The sequence below is a fragment of the Aphelocoma coerulescens genome, chromosome 1, assembly GCF_041296385.1.
Source record: "Aphelocoma coerulescens isolate FSJ_1873_10779 chromosome 1, UR_Acoe_1.0, whole genome shotgun sequence".
NCBI classification, from domain to species: domain Eukaryota; kingdom Metazoa; phylum Chordata; class Aves; order Passeriformes; family Corvidae; genus Aphelocoma; species Aphelocoma coerulescens.
The window spans coordinates 119,092,979-119,113,869 of NC_091013.1; the positions used below are offsets into that span (position 1 = coordinate 119,092,979).

Sequence of the window (20,891 nt, forward strand, 5' to 3'; positions counted from 1 at the left end):
GCAGACCCTGAGGATGCTGCTCCTCACCTTGCCTGAACCCTCCGGCCCTGGGGAAGAGGGTGCGAATTTTCCCTTTTAAGGGCAACACCAAAGCTGTATCTTCAAATCTCTCTCCTGCCTTGGGATTTCTTTGTGCTCCAGCCATATCCTAACTGAAACCAGGATTTTTATTTCTCCTTTTGATTTACTAGATAGTGGAGCTGGGATGTTTTATTTCAGATGGCACCAGTTTTGCCTGGGGGGGTGGAGGGGGACCAAGCCCTGCAAGGGAGTTGCTTTAATTTGAAGTGAGAGCACTGAGGACCGGATGTAGCTTGGCACTGGGATGGCTGGCTGGGAACAGGGATTTATGTGCTCCCTGAGCAGCAGAAAAGAAATAAGCTTTATTTTTTACTTTTAGATTTTTTTCCCCCCTCCCTAACTCAATGGAAAGGGCCAGCATTGCAAGGTTGTGAGTCTGTGTGGGGAAATGGTCATCTCCACTTGGGAATTTTGGGGGGTGGGAGCATCCATACCGTATCATGTGATGGTCTGTCCATCCTGGTGTCCATCTCCAGCAGACTGTACTGGGATATTTTCTTGGGGTTGAGTGTCCCTGCAGCATCATTCCCCCAGGGTATTTTCCCAGTTCCTGTGGTTTGGTGGTGGCTTTGGCAGAGGTGCATCTGGCACATCCCACCCAGAGAGGTAACGTGCTGTCCTCCCTCGGGGGCAGCACTGTTTGTCCTGGGTGGTTTCCAGCAATTCTCCATGGGGCTGGAGCCAACCAAGCCATCCTGGGTGCAGAACTCCTTTACACTGTGCCTGATGATGGGCACGAGGCTTTTAATTCCTCAGGGGTCATTAGCAGCACGTCCTGCTCTGGCAGATCCTGTGGGAGAAAAAACCCAAAAACTCAAGATAAAGACTTTTCCTGCTTCCAGCATCCCAAAAGCTGCTGGAATGAGCAACACACACAAGCATGTGTGTACACCCATGTGCAGCCCCACACAGCCTAGCACCAAGGCAGGATGCATTTAGGATGCATTTGGGATGGATTTGGGGTCCATTTGCTGCTCATTGAAAGTATGAGCAGGATGCCAGACTGGCAACCACTCGGATCTTTCTTCCCCCCATGGCTGAATCCGTCTGGGGATGGAAAATTAGGTATGTTCGCTGTCGTGCTGTGTTTATTGACTTAGCAGCAGTTGGATTAAACAGGAAAATATTGATTTAAATATAGCACCTCTGGGGAGCACGGGAGTCGTGGGAACGCGGCCCCCAGCGCCCTGGCCGCTGCCTTCCCCACCTGCTGCTCCCCGAGCGGGGCGGCCGCACCCCGGAAAAGCCATCAGGGATGGAGGGGGATCCCGGAGGGAACCGCCGGGGTCGCGTTCCCAGGGACGCTTGCGTAAACCACCCCCTTTCCTCCCCAGCATCCTCCCTCCCAGCTCATCCTCCAGGAGCTCCTCCTCACTGTGGGGACAGCTCAAAGGCCGGATCCGTGCACTGGCCGTATATTCCTAAAGTTTGTCATCTTTGGACTTAGTTTCCCTCCGTTCCCTTTCTGTAAATCTCCACAGAAATCAGGTTTGGGGCTGTGGCTGGGAGTGTTCTCGTTTTTTGGTGTTACTGGAAGTCTGTAATTAAAGGAGCTGCAGGGGAAAGGTGGGAATGGGCAAATCTTGGCTTTCCTCTCCCTGCTCCGATGGTTTGCCCGCGTTTCATGTCCCCGGATCCGCCGTACTCAGCAAAATGCTGGAGTGGGGGGAGACTGAGGCACACAGGCAGCCCTTCAGAGAGGTGAGATGTGGGATGGAGTGTGGAGAGGTTGGCTGGAATCAGGTGGTGCTGCCTGTCAGTGGCATGGATTGACCCTGGGATCGATGGCACAGGGCCAGACAACGTGTCCAGGGGGGTGACCCAGCCCAAATCCCCTCAACTCTGCCCAGTTTTGTCTCTTTCTTTCCCCACTTCCAAAATCCCTTATCTTTGCCCATTTTTTATTCTTTCCTTCCCCTGTGCCAAAATCCCTTATCTTTGCCCATTTTTTTACTCTTTCCTTCCCTGGTGCCAAAATTCACTTAACTCTGCCCATTTTTGCTTCTTTTCTTTCCCTGGTGCCAAAGTCCCCCTAAACTCTGCCCAGTTTTTACTCTTCCCCAGCGCCAAAATCCCCTTATCTCTGCCCATTTTTGTCTCTTCCTTTCCCTGGTGCCAAAATCCCCTCAACTCTGCCCATTTTGCCCCTGCCCTTCCTCGCTGCCAGGGCTCTGAACAGGGCTGCTTTGTCCCTTGTCCCCCCACTTTAATTAAAAGCCTCTAATTAATTAGGCAGCGAGCTCCACCAGAGGGGATGATCCATGTGGGATGTGCATCCTTTGAGGGCTGTGATGGTGGTGTGGGGCGGGATCCAGCCTTGGAGCGACAGGGTTAGCACTGGGCTGAGCTGGTGCTGGGGGCTGGCCTTGGCCTGTAGCTGCCTGATCCAAAGGTCAGGCTCTTGGCAGGATCCGGGATCTGCAGCGAGGGTGGGAGGCTGGAATGGGCTCGGCAGGAGCTCGGCTTCCAGCCTGTGGAGAGACCCACAGTCCTGCATCTGGGATGCACGGGGAGCTCCCTGGGGCTGGGGTGGACATGGAGGGGTGCACAGGGAGAGGCTGGTTCTGGAGCTTGTGTATCCATGGAATTCCCTGGAGCTGGTGTGGGTGGGCATCCCTGCACAGGAGTGTACCCCTGGAGTGCAGGGGTACACATACAGGGGGTGTGGAGAGGTCCTGGTGCAGGGGTATATTCCCAGGGATGCACAGGGAGATCCCTGGTGCTGGGATATATTCCCAGAGATGCACAGGGAGATTCCTGGTGCTGGGATATATTCCCAGGGATGCACAGGGAGGTCCCTGGTGCTGGTGCAAGGGTGCCTAAAGGTGCAGGAATGCATGAAGAGGTCACTGGTGCCAGTTTGCACAGGCACAGAGGAACAGGGATCAGTAATGCCACCTGTATCCCGGCATGGGGAGACCCCAGGTGCAGGGGTGCAGGAATAGATCCAGGTGCTGCTCCCACTGCACACAGCTGGATGCAGAGGGAAGGAGCAAGGCTGTACATCCCGTGGGTACATTGCTCTGCATTCCTGGGCAGCCTGCCTGCACCCTGCCTGCATCTGTGCACAGATGCCTGGGCTTTTCCATGGAAAATCACATGCCCCCAAAGCCTCTGGGAGGAGGTGGCCTGGTTCTTCCATCTGCTCTTGCCAGGGAAGCAGCAGGTCGGTCTCTCTGAGGTGTAACCTCCAGGTAACCTCCTGCCAAACCCAGCTGGGATGGAAGCTCAAAGCTTCCCAGGGTTTGTTCCTGCAGCCTTAATCCATCATTGCAAGGGCTGTGGGATCCTTGGAAGTGTTCAAGGCCAGACTGGATGGGCCTTGGAGCAACCTGTTCTAGTGGGAGGTGTCCCTGCCCATGGTGGGGGGTTGGAACAAGATGAATTTAAGGCGCCATCTGGTCCAAACCATTCTGTGATTCTGTGATGCTCTCATTTAGAGCCTTTCCCAGGGATATTTCTGAAGTGGGAGATTTCCCCTGGATATTGATCCCTGTGGGATGGGAGTGTCCAGAGGGTCAATGTGCAGGGGTCTCCCCTTGCTGTGAGTTCATTGCTGAGCTCCCTCACCTGGTCACAGCAGGTCCCGTGGGGCATCCCACAGCTTCAGAGCTGCAGCAGGGACTTCTCCTAAATCCAGGATGGAGAAGGAGGTGCCCTCACATGAAGGGAAGGTGCAGCAAGGTAGCCCTGGGGTTTGGCCAGTACAGTTTCCTCTTCTCTCATGCCATGCCCTGGAAAACAGGGAAAGAGACTCCCATCCTCCCATCCATCCATCCATCCATCCATCCATCCATCCATCCATCCATCCATCCATCCATCTCCATCCATCTCCTCCCATCTCCATCAGCCTCCATCCATGTCCATGTTCCCATCCAGCCATCCCACTCCACCCATTCCCACCACCCCTCTGAGACAACAGTCCCCACACGCTATCCAGGCATGATTTTCCAAGAGAACATGGTTCCATCTGCCAGGATGGCTCTTCCTGAAGGCATCGAGCCTGGCTTGCACAGACAGAGCCCATAAAACGGAACTGTTGCCATTTCCACCATGGTGCTTCCAGGCCAGGATGTGTCCAGTGAAGGAAAATCAGCCACTTCCAACCCCCTCTCCCTCAACGTGGCTCTTTTTAAAGCTCTGATGGTTGATCCCGGTGGGGCTGTTTCTCCGGACTCCCTTGGTTTCCATGGAGAGGATGAGGGAGGAATTTCAAAGGGAATGGCTCCAGTAAATGAACTCTTCTCTAAAAATAGTGTGTTTGCTTTTGGTTCTTTGGGAACTGTGGCCCGGCCAATGGGAGGGAGAACGAAAATCAGCATCTGGGTAAAAATATTCCAGTAACTCACTCTTTGTGCAAATTCCCTTTGGAGCTGCTCAGCTTCCGGGGGACAGGAGGCTGGTCCCAGTCTGCCCAGTTCCTGCCCTCCTGACCACCATTCCTGGGTGCAGCTGGGGGCTGTCCCCAAGCCTGGTGCTCCCCCGTACCTTGTGTAGGGTATTTTGAGTTGAATCCCTTTAACCCGAGCGGTGGAAGGACTGATGGAAGCAAATGTTGGGCTTGTGTGACCCCCATGTCCTGCCTTGTCCCGGAGACCCCGGGCATGTCCCTTTCTGGGAACCAGGAGATGGCCACCACCACCTTCCACCCCACCAGTGACATCCAGGACACCCATGAACCCCACCAGGACATCCCTGCATGGATGTGCTTGGAAAAGGACACCTGTGGTAGGATCCCCCACCAGGTTTCCTCTGGAGGAGTCACTGTCCCAGTGAGGGGACAGCCACCACCAGGTCCCCCTTGGAGAAGCCACCATCCTGCTGTGGGGCCACCAGCATCCCTGCATGGTCCCCGGGGCTGGAGAAGGTTTCCTTGGTGGTGCCGTGGAGTTGCTATTTGTGACTGCCTGTTCCCGAGCCCTCCAATACTCTCCAAAAAAAACAAAAAGGGAGTTGTTTGCATGGGAAGATTGGCATCTCCGAGCCTGGGATATGGTTTCCTGCTTTTTTTAGCTGGAGTAGCAGCAGACTCGTCGGCCTGCCCTGATTTGGCATCCTTCTTCTTGCTTTTTTTTTTTTGGAAGAGTTTCATCCTGACCCCTCGGCAGAAACACCGTCGCTAGCGGTAGGGGATCAGGTCTGGTCCTTTTGATTTCTTTTGGGTTGCCCAAAACCCCGGTGAGATGGGATGTAGATGGCTCAGAGCCTCGGTGAGCGGAGAGGCAACTCGTCCCTTGATCGACCGAAGCTGGCGCAGGTCAGTGGATGCTGAACCCCCCCTGTTCCACCCCGTCCCCCCACCCCAGGGTGCCGCCGTGACCCTGGCAGGGCAGGGAAGCTGTCACCTCTCGCCTTGACTGTGACGTGACGTGGGCTGTGGGCGTTCCTGGCGAGGTCTGTGGTGTCCCCCCCCCACCCAGATCCCTGCTGTCCCACTTGCAGCCGGCTGAGGGGACCCACGGAGCATCAGGCACCGGGAGTCTGTGGGGCACAGCTGGGTGAAGGCTGGTGGCTGTACCTCAGCTGCTGCTGGACATGGATCCAGGCAGGAGGGACGGGAGAAGTCCTGGCAGGGGCATGGAATGGGATGTTCAGGGCTCCTACCTCCTCCATCAGCTCCTGGGTATCCATCAGCTCCTGGGTGCTCATGGATCTGTGGGTGCCCACAGACTCCTGACATCTGTTGGATCCCAGAAATCCAGCAGCTCCTGCATCCCCATCCCCTCTGGGTGCCCATGGACTCCTGGGTACCTGTTGGATGCTGGCCATCCATCAGTTCCTGGGTGCCCATGGACTTTGGATGCCCACAGGTTTGTGAGTGCCAGTTGGCTCCTGGGTGTCCTTCAGCTCCTTTGTGCTTGTGGATTCATGGGTGCCCAGAGTCTCTTTTGGATCCTGGGCGTCCATCAGCTCCTGGGTACCCAGGGAGTCCCCGCTGGCTTCTGGGTGCCCACAGACCCCAGGGTAGCTCCTGAGCAACCATCAGCTTCTGAGCATCCATCATCTCTGGGGTGCCCTTTCACTCCCGGATACCTCTTGGCTTCAGGTGTGCTTGGAATTCTGGCTCCATGTGGAGACCTGGATCCCCATCAGCTCCTGGGTACCAAAAACTTCCTGGTGCCCATCACTCCCTGCATGCCAGGCTGGCTCCCTCCTGGCTATCCCAAGACCTCTGGCCCCATTCCACCAGGCAGCCAGGGCACCTCCACCTGTGCCAATCTGGCATCCAGTAGTGATGCCCAGGGGTGCGAGCATTGGGCACCCTTCTCCCTGGCTTCCCTGTCCCCCAAAATCCTAATAACTGTTGCTTTTGGGGTGCAGTGGGATGTGGGGTGAGGCTTGTGCCAGCAGCAGAGGATGCTGGTGGGGGATCCAGGGATTCCAGTGAGTTGAGGGGGTGGAATTTACTCCTGTCCTGGTGGGTGCAGGGCCAAGCCCACTGGGAGGCAGCAGGGAAGGAGCAGGGGGAGGGAAGAGGAGCTGGGCTGACCTCAGCATCTGGAAAGCTGCGCTCTTGGGCCGTGGCCTGCGTGCCGAAAACCGGAGGCAAAAAAAACCTTCCATATTTGGTGAAAGTTGCTCCAGGACTCGGCAAGGGCTGGCAGCAAACGGGGGGCCACAAGCCCCCAGCTCTGCCCTGGACCACTGGTTTTGCAAGGGCTCTGCAAACGTGCCAGGGGATGGATGGAAATCAGGGAGGGTTAAATTGGGGTGAGCATCTCCGATCGGGTGGCAAGGGGGGCATGGAGTGAGGGGGATCCATGGGATGCTGCCAGCAGTGCAGGGCGGATGTAGGAGATGCACTGGCACAATCCTGAGCCTCGAATTTTGGCAGGGGGGGAACTCCTCACCCTCAGCAGTGCTCATGGTGCAAACCCCGATTTCAAGTGAAAATCCCATGGGAAAAGCCTCACTGTGCACTTAGAGGAGGAATTTTTGTTGCTCTGGGAAATGAGTCTCCTACCTTCTCCCCACTCCCCATCCCACTGGCACCGCTCCTGCTGGACAGCACGGGGATGCCCAGCATCCTTCTGCCCTGCCCTGCCCTGGAAAAATTGCCCCAACTCCTTTATTTTTTATTCCCCTTTTTTTCTCACACTTTAAAAGCAGAATGGCAGCCAGGCCGTGTCCTCCCGGGATGAATCACCGCAGCCGAGAAGTCCAAGAAGGGAAAACAACTGAATTCCCGTGCACTGGGGCTGAAGCTGCCCTGCTCCTCCTCCTCCTCCTCTTCCTCCTCCTCCTCCTCCTCCTCCTCCTTCTCCTCCTCGTCCTCCTCTTCCTCCTCTTCCTCCTCTTCGTGCCCATCCCGGAGGCGGTGTTGCTGCTGGGTTTCTCCATGGGAGCATCCCTGACCAAATCAATGCTCCTCTGTGAGCTGGGAGCCTGGGAAAAACCACGGCCAAGGGAAAAGCAAACATCTCCAGCCCCGGGCCTGCGAATAAACACGGGAATATTATTAGTAACTGAAGCAGGGCTGAATCAGAGCTGCTGATTTATGCTCTTATTTCCTTTCAAGAAGTTACTCTTTGGAGAGCAGCTCGAACTCTCCTTACCCGTGGGAGAGCAGGGAGAGGCTGGGCAGGGAGGGAATGCAGCCCCGGATGTGATTCCATGTGGCGTCGGGCAGGCTCGGGCACGGCCCCTCCTCTGTGCCACAGGTCCTCCTGTTCTCATGGGAGTGGCTTCCCCAGGACCTGGTGGTCCCAGGGATGAGCGAACTGTTATTCAGAGATGAGAGGCTGGTAGCAGGGAGGGAGAGATTGAAAGCCAGGGATGAGGCGGTGGAGGAAAAGGAGGTGGCTTGTGCTCAGGGATGGCAGTGGTTGGTACCCAGCGGTGCCAGTGACTGATGCCCGGGGATGGAGGTCACCCAGGGATGGGCTGACATGCCCCAAAAAGGTGATTGGTGCCATGGACTGGAGGTGGTTGGTACCAGGGATGGCAGTGGCCGATCCTCTCCTTGGTGGCTGCCGTCCCCCATCCGTGTGGCACGTGTGGGACGTCGGGCAGAGCATCACTGATCCCAAGGGAAAGGCTGCTCGGGTCTGCAAGCCCTACAAAACCCAATCAAACTTCCTGCTTTAATACATCCCAAGAGGACAGAATGTGATTTTTTTCCCCAAGTGGTTTCCTGCCAGAGGCTGAGTGATTGAGGAAATATGGGATTGGATGGAATAGCATCATCCTGTTTTGGGAGATGGTGCCAGCCAGGGGCTTTTCTGGCTGCACGAGGAAGTTTTACGTGCCAGGATGATGCTGTTTGTTGCACAGGTGTTTGCTCATTCCATTGGGATGGATGGAAGCAGGTCCAGTTTATTTCCAAGCCTTTGCTTTCCAGGGTTTTGGTAGAAATAGAGCTGAGCATGTGTTAAAATTGTTAAACTTGGGAATTCACCATGCCCTGTCCCCGTGGACCAGTGGCTCCCTCTATGTCCCAGCTCCCTCTAGTGGGACCTACCCTAGGAACAAGCATACGGGGAAAGAAAAGGTGCAGAAATTCCGGATTCTTTCAAACTGGGAATGGTGGTTTCAAGGAGGTGCCGAAATTCAGGTAGCTCCTCGCACAACCCTGCTGTGACACCCTAGAGAATCTCTCATCAGGAGCTGTGATTCCTCATGGAATGTACATTCCTGCTCTCCCTCTGGCCTTTGTTTGTTTAAAAAATGGGTGGTTTAGGACTTTCCTCCATCGATGCTTCTTTGTTCACAGGGGTGGAAGGCAGAACACAATATGCCATGGCCTTTTCCAAATATTTTAGGCTGTTTGAAAATCCCTGGGGATGCTCAAACTCCTCCTGCATCGATATTCCTGTGCAGGGGAAAGCAAAATGGTGGGGTTGCACTCTGAGCCTAATTAAAAAATAAAATAAATCAAGATGGGACAGTTCCCATCCTTCTTCAGGGTTGTATTTCCAGTGTCAGATGGAAAGCTGGGGGAAAAGCCCTTTCCTTGGCCCCCCATCCCAGGTTTGGGGTGCTGCTGAATCACCCCCAAACTGCCAGTGCCGGGTCCAATCCATCTTTAGGTTTTCAGGAGCCTTTTGCCACGCTGGCACAAGCCTTTGGGATGGAGGATGAGTCCCTTGGCTCCATCCCAAGGAACTGGCATGCTCTTCCCAGGAGGGTTTGGGGTTTTGGGGGAGGAAACACCCAGGTCGGGAAAAAAAACAACAGGGGCTGGTCCGAAAGGAAATCTAAAGGTGTTTACAAAGAGCCGCGCTGCTAAAAATAACCGGCTCATATTTTAGACAGCCCTAAAAATAGGCAGCGCTGTTGGAGTGGCCAAACACTCCCAGGAATTTCCTGTGGGCTGCGGGCCGCTTGCAGGGGGGTCCGGGCTCGGCTGGCCGGCAGCGCTCCGGAGTTTTGCTTCCCTGGGTGATGGAGAGGTGACCCCCACCGGGCCCCCGAAAGCACAGCGGGATTCGGCCCGGCTTCTTCTGCCCTGCGCCAGGCAGGACGGGCTTAACCCTTCTCCAGCCATCCTCCCTCCCGTGCCACATCCCGAGCGATTGGGTGGCTTTGAGGGGGAATTCCGAACCCATGGGAGGAAAGCTCAACCTCTCCAGCAGACACCGGAGAATCTCCTTGCAGTGCTCCCGCGGGGAGATGCTGGGCTGGATTGAAGGGAGTGATCCAAGCCAAGGGTGGCCTTCAGGGAGTAGGAAGGGCCCTCCCGGGATAGAGGGATCGCCCCGGGGACAGGCGGTCCCGGGGGAGGGCTCGGGGGCGTTGCTGCGGGCGGAGCCGCCGCGTCACGGCGGCAGCGGCGCGGCAGCGCCGGGGCTGAACCGGGGCAGGGACCGCAGCAGGAATGGGGCTGGGATTGCCTGGGGAATGGGATTGCGATTGCAAACCAGAGGGATTGGGGATTGCAATGCAGATGGACCCAGGTTTCCATTCCTGATGGGTCCGGGATTGCCGCAGGAATGGGGTTGAGATTGCAACCCAGATGGATCTGGGGTTACAGCCCAAACGGGTCCAAAACTGCGCCCCAGATGGGTCCAGGATTCCAACAGGAATGGTTCTGGGATTGCAGCCCAAATGGCGCTGGCATTGCAATGCAGATGGACTCAGGTTTGCTTCCCTGTTGGGTCTAAGATTGCAACAGGAATGGGGTTGGGATTGCAAAAGGAATGGGATTGGGATGGCAGCACAGGTGGATTGGGGATTGCAGTGCGGCTGCACCCAGGTTTGAATCCCGGGTGGGTCTGTGACTGTAACCCAGATGGGTCTGGAATTGCAAAGGAATGGGTTTGGGATTACAGCCAGATGGGTCTGGGTTTCGAACCCAAAGGGGCCCAGGATTGCAAACCAAGTGGGTCTGGGATTGCAACCCCAAGTGTTGCAGTCCAGTTGGGCCTGGATTTGCAATCCAGGTGGATCTGGGATTGCAAACCAGGTGGGTTTGGGATTACAACTCAAAAGCACCCAGGATTGCACACAGAAGGGTCTGGAATTGGAATGCAGATGGACCTAGATTTGCAACCCATTACGTTCTGGAATTGGACCCCAAATAAAACAGGGATTGCAACAGAAGCAGGTTTGCAATGGGATTCTAGGGTTGTATCCCTGATGGATCCTGGATTGCAATGCAGATATGCCCAGGATTGCAACTGAGATGGGTTTGGGATTGCAACCCAAATGTGTCTGGGATTACCACCAAAATGGATCTGGGATTGGAACTCAGAACAGCCCGGGATTTCAATCCTGATGGCTCTGGGTTTGCAATGCAGATGGATCCAAGCTTGCAACAAAAATGGTTCTAGGATGGCAGCCTAAAGGAATCTGCGATTACATCAGAAATGGGTCTGGGATTGGATCCCAGAAGAGCTCAGGACTGCAATCCAAGCAGATCTGGGATTGCAAACCAAATCAACCCAGCATTCCAACAGCTGGGGTGACCAGGGCACTGCAGTTGCAGGAGCTGCCGTCTTGCAAACAGTGTCCTTACCTGGTGGCAATTAGCTGTCCCTCTTCCCTGGTCCCTGCGTGCACTGACGCCTGCTGCAGCTCTCATTACATGCCCCGAGTGGTCCGTTCTCTGCCACGCACCCTTGCCGGGGTGGGATGCTCATCATCCTCATTTCCAAGAGGAAATTTACTGGCTGCAACGGGAGGATGCAGCCCTGCTGCACGCCGTTGCTGTGGAAACAGGGTGAGCGGCTAATTAGATTTAATTAACGAAGCAGGAGGGGAGCATTACAAACATATCTGGGCAGGATGCATCACCCGGCCAGCAGGGATGTGGGTGCTGAGGTGATGATGCCGCGGGGAAAAGGGGGCGTGCCTCAGTTTCCCTGTCTGCAAGGTCAGGGAGGGGGATATTGGCAAGGATGGAGTCCCTAAGGATGCTAAGCACCCCAACACCATCCACGCATCCCCCCTCCCCAAAAATCACACGCCCCAAGAAAGCATCAGCTCCCCCCCCCACCCCACCCCCAGCGTCCTCCCTGGGCAAAGCCCTTCCAGCAGCATCCCCCGGCAGGATCCGGCCCTGCCCGCATCCGCGCGTGTCTGTGTGGGCACGGCTCTGCCTCCCGCGCTCCCACCGCTGCCTCCCGCCCGTGCCTGGGCAGCTCCGGGGCCGGGGACCCTCGCGTCGCCACGGACGCAGGCGCAGCCTCGCACCCCGCAGCCGCTCTGCGGGAGGGCTTTTTATACATCCCCGTAGTTCCACATCCACACCGAACCCCGGCGATATAAATAGCGCCTCGCTTTTATTCCCCTCCCCGCCGCATCCCGGCGCAGCGTTCCGGCTCGGGCGGACACCTGGGGTTAGAGATAGAGCGATAGAGAGGGAATTTCGGTGCGATTCCTTGGGCCGCGTGGGACGGACCGACCCTCGGGACCCGCATGCTGCAGATGGTGAGGACTCTGGCGCAGTTCACCATCGCGCTGGAGGACATGCGAGACATCGGGGACGGCATCGACGCGGCCTTCGCCACCTCCGGGCTCAGCGGGGCGGCCGAGGAGCTGCCGGAGAAGGGCTGCGGCAGCCGCGGTGGCACCGAGGTGATGGCAGAAGGGGTCCCGGGGATGGAGAGGGGGGGGCCGGTGGGATGCGGGGGTGAGGTAGGGGTGCATGGATGCGTCATGTTTGGACACGTGTGCAGAACCCGGCACCTGTGGGGTCTGGACCGCGATTGCCGTGGCAACGGTGCCTCCATCCTCATCCTCAGCTCGACACCCCCGGGATTCTCTGGATTGCGGGGAGGGGGGATGCTCCCGCCCGGAGAGGGTGATGGGGGGGCTGGAGCCATCGCTGCCACCGCCCCCCCAGTGCTGATTTACACCGCGGAGGCGTCGGCTGGTGGGAAATACCCCAATCCCCATGGCGGCAGGGGCTGATCCCGAGGGTGCTGAGCACCTCGGGGGCGGCAGGATGAGGCCGGGGTGAGGCGGGGGCGTCCCCAGGGAGAACAGATGGAGAGTGAAGCATTTTCAGCCCCCCAGCGGAGAGGCTTTGCTGGGATAGGGAATGCAGTGGGGCACATCCTCCCTTTGCCCACGGATTGCTTTGCCCTGCTGGGATGGTGCCTTACCCCCAGCTCCTGCTCATCCCAGTGGGAATTTTCCCTTGCCGGGATAATACTGGTGCTGTAACGGTGGAACAAATCCCCTTGCCAACAGCTGGGCCTCATCCTGTGTCTCCCCACTGCTGCAAACCCCGCAGCTGCTGGTGCAGCGTGTGGTGCTGAGCCTGTTCAGCTCCTGGGTCTGACCCTTTGCTTCGGTCCTGAGCTGGGATGGCTCCAGGAAAAAACAGGAGCAGCAGGGAGCTACAGGCTGGGCAAGGGCTGGGGAAACTGAGGCAAGGTGAGGGGTCAGGTACCCCTAAGCTCCATCCTCCGGCAAGTGCCCTTCATCCCATAATTGCAACAAACTGATCCGGCAGTGAGAGTGTTTCTAAACCTTCTAACCAAGTGGGGAGGTCTCAGCTGGTGTCCCCGAGGACTCCAGTATCACCATGGTTTCCTGATTCCCTGGAGAGACTTGGACCTGTCACCAATATTTGGCTCTAGACAACGATTTCCTGCACGCTTGACTCCATCATCAGCCTGCTGGGGAGCAGGGAAACTGAGGCACGGCTCTGTCCTCGAGCACTGAGCAGGATGTGGCCAGGATTGCTCCCCATTGCTCCCTGGGGACCACCAGGGACATGGTGGCCTCTCTCCACGGTGAGGATGGTCGGGCTCAGACTTCTTCCTGTGGCTGCAGAGCAGCTTCACCACTCACGTGTCCCCACTGGGGAGGACACAGCCCCATGTGTCCAGGGGCTCATCCCACAAGGCTGAGGACATTTGGGGTGTCTCACATCCAGGGTCTTGGAGATTCTACACATGCAAAACTTTTGGGGTATCTGTGCCCCCCGGGCACTTGGAGCATCCCTGCACCAAAAGCTTTTGGGATTTCTCTGCACCCGGCGTCTCTCGGAGCACCTTCACATGCAAAACCTTTGGGGTGTCTCTGCACCCGGAATCTCTGGAGTGTATCCAAACACAAAACTTTTGGGGTATCACTGCACCTCTGGAGCATTTCTGCATCCAAAACCTTTGGGGCCCAGGGCTCTTGGGGCATCTCTCACCAAAATCTCTTGGGGTGTCTCACACCCAGAGACCTTGAGGCATCTCGCACCCAGAACTTCTGAGGTGTCTCTGCACTCAGAGCCTTTAGAACATCTCACAGCCAAAACTTTTGGGGTGTTTCACGCCCTGGGCTCTGGAGCACTGGGCCCCCAGGCTGAGCTGCAGGGGGTGCACTCAAGGGGGGTCTCTGAGCCCCATGGCCAAGAAGACCCCGACCCATCCGCTTCCCAAGGCCGGCGGGCCGTCCCACACTGCCACCTCCCCGTGCCCCCCACCACCCCATCAATCCGCCTCCCGTGGGGCCACAGCCCAGCTCCAGGGTGCCCGGGGTGCTGGGCGGGAGGCGAATTCCTACGGGTCCGCTCGGAGCGGAGCCGCTGGAGAGCCAGAGGGCTCCGGGACCGACCCATGTAGGGCTGTGAGCTCCAGGGCGGGCTCCTGACGCGGCCGCGGAGGAAACCAGGCGTCTGTGCGCTCGGTGTCATGTACTTCCTAATCCTCCCGGATTCCTCCATCGGGGTGGAGAGGGAGCGCAGGGGAGCTGGACGCCAGCCGGGCTCCTCCGGTGTTCAGCCTCCCCAGCCAGCCCCGGTGCCGGCCCCGACCCCCGGCACGCAGCTCCCCCGCCCCGGGTCACCCCAAAACACTCGTGTGTCTTTTTCCCCGGGCAGGACATGAGGAAACACGTCATCATGACGCTGCTGGACACCGAGCAGTCCTACGTGGAGTCCCTGCGCACCTTGATGCAGGTAAGGTGGCACGGCCGGGATGCGACACCCCAAACCACAGCATGGGGTCACCGTGGTCACCCCAAGTCGGACCCCCGTCTGCGGGTGCTGTAGCAGGACCTGTGCGGCACAGGGGTGGGTTGGGGTGGCGGGGGGGACGTTGGGGACAGCAGGAGCGGAAGTGGGAGCCCTGTGACAGCAGCGCCAAGCACGGGGTGTGGGAGTTACCTCCATCTCCAAAGCGAGCCTGTGACATGCCCAGTGTGTTGTCACCTGGCAGGTATCGTGTCCCCAAGTCTCCTCCCGTGCTTGCTTCCAAAAAGCTCTTCCTCATGTGGCACCCCATCTTCTGATGGCTCTGCCATGCTGGGGGACCCCTGAGATCCCCTGTTCCCACGTGCTCCTGCTCGGATCAGCACCTGCAGACCTGGGCCAAAGGTTTTTCCCAGGCTTTTTTTTGCTGAGCTGGTTCCAACTCCCCTGGAGCAGCCTGGCCGGAGGGTCCACCTCACGTTTCAGATGTTAATGAAGGTGTTTCAGCAGGTTAATGGTGGTCAACGCCCTGGAGAAGTCACCTGGCGCTGTGCGCCCCTGCCGGGGGAAACACCAAAAACTCCGAGCTCTGCAAAAGCAGTGCCTGTGGGACATCTTGTGCCACAAGGGCATGGGGAACACCATCCCAACACTCTCATGGGCTCTTGCCATAAATCCCCCACAAGGGTGCCCCCATGGTGGACACAGATGTGCTGCAGGAGGGAAGCACCCTCTGAGGCTGCTGCCAGTGCAGACCTTGGCTTAGAGAGGCAAGAGGATCCCAGCTCTGGGGCTGATTTGGGGGGAGCTGTACAGGGTTTGGGGTTGGGGGCCTTCCCTGCTGGCGTTGGCACGGAGAGAGTCTGTCCCATGGTCTGTGCATCCTCTGAGGTGGCATGTGAGGCTGGTTGGAGAGGACAGCTCTGCTGTGACTGCCCAGTTTCCCTCTGGAGGGACCAGCTGGACACGGTTGGGAGCCACGGGGTGTTAATGCCTGAGCTCTTGTGCACAGGACCTGTCCTGACACAGCGCAGCTGGGGGGACCTGGCTTTCTGGCAGGGATCACAGGGCTCCAGGTGTCCCCAGCTCCCTGTCTCAGCTGGAATGAGGTGCTCAGATCCTTGACATGGCTTGGTGGCATGTGGCATGGTGGCTGCCAGGGACGAGCACCACCTTGAAGCATCATCTTCCAGCCAAGCCAGATGGTGCATGGACAAACCCTGCCTGCTGTCCCTGTGTGCTGCAGCAAGGGCTGTCTCCGTGCTTTTCATCCCCATGTGGAAGCACAGGATGCCACAGTCCATCCCAACTCCTGCTGGAGATGCTGGACACATTAGGGCAGGTGAAGGGGGTTTGGAGCCTCAGGACGGATTTCGTCCTTCTAACTTGGGTCTCCATGAGATATCTGGCATCAGCTTGAGGAATCTGATTCCTGGGGAATGACCGCTCCTTCACCAGCTTGGTTGGAGACATCCAAAGCCACTTGAGATGGGTCCTATGCTCAGTGCTCAGCTGCGTGGTCCTCCCAACTTCTTGAAAGCCACTGGCACCCTGTGCTGGTCAGATTGAGGGGGTGACAAGGCTTGAGAAGACCTTCCACATCCTGCTGCATCCCCTGCAAATCCATCTGTCCTGTTCCAGGGGCACTGCTCCACTCTGCAGCTCTGGAGGGAGGGCAGGGGTTTCATAGCAGAGCCACCCACCCAACCTTGCTGAGGACCTGCTGGCCCTGTGTATTGCTTGTTGGCCATTGTGTGGTGGTCCAGGGCATGATCCAGTGGATGCATCCTGCTGGCTCCAGCCCCTCCTGGTTCCAAACACCCTAAATCCCACCAGGAACACACTGGCATTTGGATCCCGGGGCCATGTTGCCATCATTTCCAAGCTAGGTCAGGCAGATGGAGGTGACAAAGGCTCATGACAGCAAAGGTGGCTCTTAAGGCCGTGGGACAGAGGGTCCAGTGCTATGCAGCTTCCTTGTGCAGACCTGTCCCCCTCCCCACACAGCCATGGGTGGGATGGGACCCAGGGAGGCTGGGTTGCAAAACCAGTCTGGTCCTGCTGGTGTGTCCCACAACCCAACATCCCCTGGAGGAACCCCCTGCTGCAGGATGCCATCCATCCTATCTACATGGGCTGAGAGATCCGTGCTGGGTGGGGTGGGAGAGGAAACCTCCGTGGACCCCGGTGCCTCTGCTTGCCCGCAGGGTTACATGAAGCCGCTGAAGCAGCCGGAGAACTCCCTGCTGTGCGACCCTTCGCTGGTGGATGAGATCTTCGACCAGATCCCCGAGCTGCTGGAGCACCACGAGCAGTTCCTGGAGCAGATTCACGACTGCGTGCAGAACTGGCACGAGAAGCAGAAAGTGGGCGACCTCCTGGTGCAGTCGGTAGGTCCTGGCGGGGTGGTTCCCCCCGGGAATGCGGGTGTGCCCGCTCCTGGGCACAGCCCCAGAGCAGAGGTTTCGGAGCGGGAGGCAGGGGAGTGATGAAAGGATGGGCCAAGCAGGCCTGGGATGGAGAACAGGAGACAATCTCCAGGCCTGCTGTCTGCTTAGCGTAAGGGTGGGAGCTGCTGCTCCCGGCTGGCTCTGCAGCTCCGCGTTTCTGCCTCGGGAGCACAAACGTCAGGGCTGAAAAATCGAGGTGGGCGGACAGTGAGCCCTCCGTGCGCCAGCCCAGAGCCAGAGTTAACCCTTGGGGCAGCTTCTTCCAGGCTCTCCCAGTATGGCCATGCTGGATCTAGCCCTGTTTTTCCCTCCCAGTTCTCCAAGGATGTGCTGGTGAACATCTACTCTGCCTACATCGATAACTTCCTCAATGCCAAGGATGCAGTCAGGATCGCTAAGGAAGCCCGGCCGGCTTTCATGAAGTTCCTGGAGGTGGGTCCTGGTTCCTCTCTCCACAGATCCTGGCCAAGATCTAGAGCCAGGCAGGATGGGAGTTAATGGGAGTAAATTTATTGCCAGACTGGGAATTTTCCCCCCGCCTTCTTGGTTTTGTTGCAAAGAGGGTCACTTGGGATGACCCAGAATCACTCCAGATGGTGTGGAAGGAAGTGGCCCAAAGCCAAAATGGGTGATCCTGGGTTGGTGGGAGGCTGGGTCCCTGCTGTGTCCCACCTAAGGGGCCCATCCCTGTCCCTCTCCGGTGTTTTGCAGCAAAGCATGCGGGAGAACAAGGAGAAGCAGGCCCTGTCTGACCTGATGATCAAGCCGGTGCAGAGGATCCCGCGATACGAGCTGCTGGTGAAGGTGGGTGACACGGGGGTGGCAGTGTCACACCAGGAGCAGGGGATGCCACGGTTCTTTCAGGGCTCTCAGGTCTCTCCTGACCCCTTTTCCCACCCCTTGTCACAAAGTTGGTGTCCCCAGGTGTGCACGTGGCTCTGCCCTCCTGGAGATGGTCACTCTGAGGACTGTCACCCCGCTGCCCCCCCACTGCAGTCCCTTTACCCTCAGCCTTTCTGCTGGACGCTGCGGTGTCATTTTGGGACCAGTCCCATGGCCACGCCCTCCTTGGGGCTGGTCTCCATCCCCTGCAGCCAGAGCAGCATGGGAGGGGCTCGGGCAATGGCACTGCCGATGTCCAGGCTTTGCCAGAGGTGACACCCTGGCTCTGTCCCGTGGCAGGACCTGCTGAAGCACACGCCAGAGGACCACCCCGACCACCCTTTCCTCATCGACGCCCAGCGCAACATCAAGCAAGTGGCTGAGAGGATCAACAAGGGCATGAAGAGCGCAGAGGAGGTGGAGAGGAATGCTCGGATCGTGCAGGAGATCGAGTCCCACATCGAAGGGATGGAGGATGTATGTATGGAGGGGCCTTAGATGGGGTCAGTCTTGCCTTCTCCACAAAATGTCCTCATTTCTGCTCTTTCTGCGTCACCCCAGGCTGGGTGGCTTATTTTCTCCTCTGGGTCCTGCTTTCCCCATGCCTTGGTGGGCTCCTGGAAGGTTTGGGAAGGGACTGGGGTCCCAGTTCTGAGCTGGGGGATGCAGGGGTGGGGATGAAGCCCATGAGGCTCCCTGCCATGGCTTCCCACCCACGGTTCTCCTTGTCCCCACAGCTCCAGGCTCCGCTCCGCAGGTTCCTGCGCCAGGAGATGGTTGTGGAAGTGGTAAGAGCAGGGTCTGTGGGGCCATGGGACCACACACTGGGTGGGGCAGTGGGAGGCTGTGATTGTGGGTCCTGGGGTGCCTGTGTGCCCATGGGAAGCTACAGATGGATGGATGGATGGATAGATGGACGTATGGATGGATGGAACGGACAGATGGAAGGGCAAGGCAGCACATGGGGAAACTGAGGCAGGGCCCTCTCCCAGCACTGGCACAGAGGGAGGGATGGTCATTAACCCCCTGGTGTCTCCCACTGCCCCACAGAAGGCAGTGGGCGGGAAGAAGGACCGCTCCTTCTTCCTCTTCACGGACCTGCTGGTGTGCACCACGCTGAAACGCAAGTCGGGCTCGCTCCGCCGCAGCTCCATGAGCCTGTGAGTACCACCAGGCTTGGGGACAGCCCCTGGGTGTCCCTGCCAGCTGGCCTGGCTTTAGGGGGCTGTGGGTGTGGGTGCAGCTCGGCCATCCCCCCAACCTCCCAGGTACACGGCGGCCAGCGTGATCGACACTGCCAGCAAGTACAAACTGCTCTGGAAGCTGCCCCTGGAGGACGTGGACATCGTCAAAGGTCTGTCACTGCCTGCTGGAGTGTCCCATCCCACCCAAAACCTGTCAGTCCCCCCAGCCAGTGATGCCAGGGAGGGAGGGGTTAATGCTGTGCACATGTCCCCACACAGGTGCCTCGCAAGCCACCAACAGGGAGAGCATCCAGAAAAGCATCAGCCGCCTGGATGAAGACCTCAACACACTGGGGCAAGTCAGCAAGCTGTCAGAGACCCTCAGCTTCCCCCACCAGGTATGGGGATGGCGGCCCTGGAGCTGTCCCCTGGTCGGACACGTTCCTAGTGGGACCGCACAGGATGTCCTCAGCATGAGGGGAGAACCTGTGGAAGGGCTGGTGGCCATGAGTGTCCAGCCCTAAAGCCACAAAAGGGGTTGGGGCAGCCTCTGAAGGATGCCAGGGGAGGGACAGGGGGATATCAGGCATGTGGCTTGTGGTGGCCCATCCCTGAGAGCTGAAGCATTGTCCCCATCCCCAGGGCCTGGATGACGTGATCAAGGACCTGATGGCCGCCATCCACCGGGAGCTGTCGGAGAAGCAGTCCCTGTCCTTCAGCATGGCCTTCCCTCCCAACAAGGTGGAGCTCAGCACCACCAAAGCTGACGGCACCGAGTCCTTCATCTTTGAGTTCCCCAACCCCGACGCCCGACTCGGCTTCGAGCAAGCCTTCGAGGACGCCAAGAAAAAGCTGGGTAACAGCGGGGGGGGAGGTGGACATGGTGGTGGGCTTGGCATCTCCCCCACCCTGCTTTGGTAGACCCCTTTGCTCCATCACTTCTACATCCTCCAATCTGATTTTCCCAGCTTCCAGCAAAAACTGCCTGGACCCGGAGTTCCTCAAAGCCATCCCCATCATGAAGACACGGAGTGGGATGCAGGTACTCAGAGGCTGGGTTCAAGCATCCCACAGGTCCTCTCCATCCCAGATGCTGACAGCTCCTGCATCAGTCCTGAATAACTCAATCCTTTGCTCCCTTGCAGTTCTCCTGTGCTTCTCCCAGCCACGGCAGCCCAGAGAGCTCGCACGAGGTTTGGGTTTGCAACAGCGACGGCTACGTGGGGCAGGTTTGTCTGCTGAGCATCCGCAAGGAGCCCACGGTGGAGGCCTGCATCGCTGTCTGCTCCGCCAGGATCCTCTGCATCGCCTCCGTGCCCGGCCTCAAGCGCACCTACAGGTAGGACATCGCCCGGCCCCGCGGAGCCGGCGGGCGCGGGGCGATGCTGGAGCTGCTTCTCTCCCCTCCCCGGTCGCGGCAGGGAGCGCGCGGAGCCCCTGGGCAGCCCCTCGGCGGAGCTGGGCCCGGCGCAGCCGGAGGACGCGGGGCCGCAGCCGTGCCTGCACATCTCCATCTCGGGCTCGTCGCTGGAGCTCTCGGAGCCTGTGGACGGCGGCAACAGGGAGCTGGTGCCCTTTGACAGCGATGACACGGATGATGAGTCCTCGCCCAGTCCCTCTGGGACGCTGCAGAGCCAAGCCAGCCACTCTACCATCTCCTCCAGCTTCGGCAGTGAGTCCTCCCCAGCCCCTGCTTAGGGAAAAATATACTTTTTAGCCCCAAAATTACGGGCAGCTCCATTGTTTTGGCCTCTGTGCCTTGTGTTCCTCGGGGAATCTGCAGGTGGAGGCTTTTGAGCCTGGGAAAAGAGATGTTGAGAGGCATCAGCCCAGCACTGGTACTGGAATGAGGGGGCTTTGGGTAAATCCTTGTGGTTTTCGGGCCTCAGCATCCTTATGCCCCCCCCTGGGCTTGACATCACCCCTGGTCTCTTCCCCATG

At 58.2% G+C, this 20,891-nt stretch overlaps 1 protein-coding gene across 1 annotated transcript in view; it reads left to right on the forward strand.

Moving 5' to 3' along the window:
* Positions 1–20,891, forward strand: part of ARHGEF17 (Rho guanine nucleotide exchange factor 17) — a 28,886-nt gene that overhangs the window by 4,808 nt on the left and 3,187 nt on the right. The window contains exons 2-14 of the mRNA XM_069026600.1: positions 14,345–14,422; positions 16,642–16,824; positions 17,200–17,316; positions 17,596–17,688; positions 18,067–18,243; positions 18,504–18,554; positions 18,817–18,926; positions 19,035–19,120; positions 19,230–19,348; positions 19,593–19,806; positions 19,919–19,992; positions 20,096–20,289; positions 20,372–20,622. Of these exons, the coding sequence (XP_068882701.1) occupies positions 14,345–14,422; positions 16,642–16,824; positions 17,200–17,316; positions 17,596–17,688; positions 18,067–18,243; positions 18,504–18,554; positions 18,817–18,926; positions 19,035–19,120; positions 19,230–19,348; positions 19,593–19,806; positions 19,919–19,992; positions 20,096–20,289; positions 20,372–20,622 (1,747 nt within the window). The remainder of the gene's footprint in view (positions 1–14,344; positions 14,423–16,641; positions 16,825–17,199; positions 17,317–17,595; positions 17,689–18,066; positions 18,244–18,503; positions 18,555–18,816; positions 18,927–19,034; positions 19,121–19,229; positions 19,349–19,592; positions 19,807–19,918; positions 19,993–20,095; positions 20,290–20,371; positions 20,623–20,891) is intronic.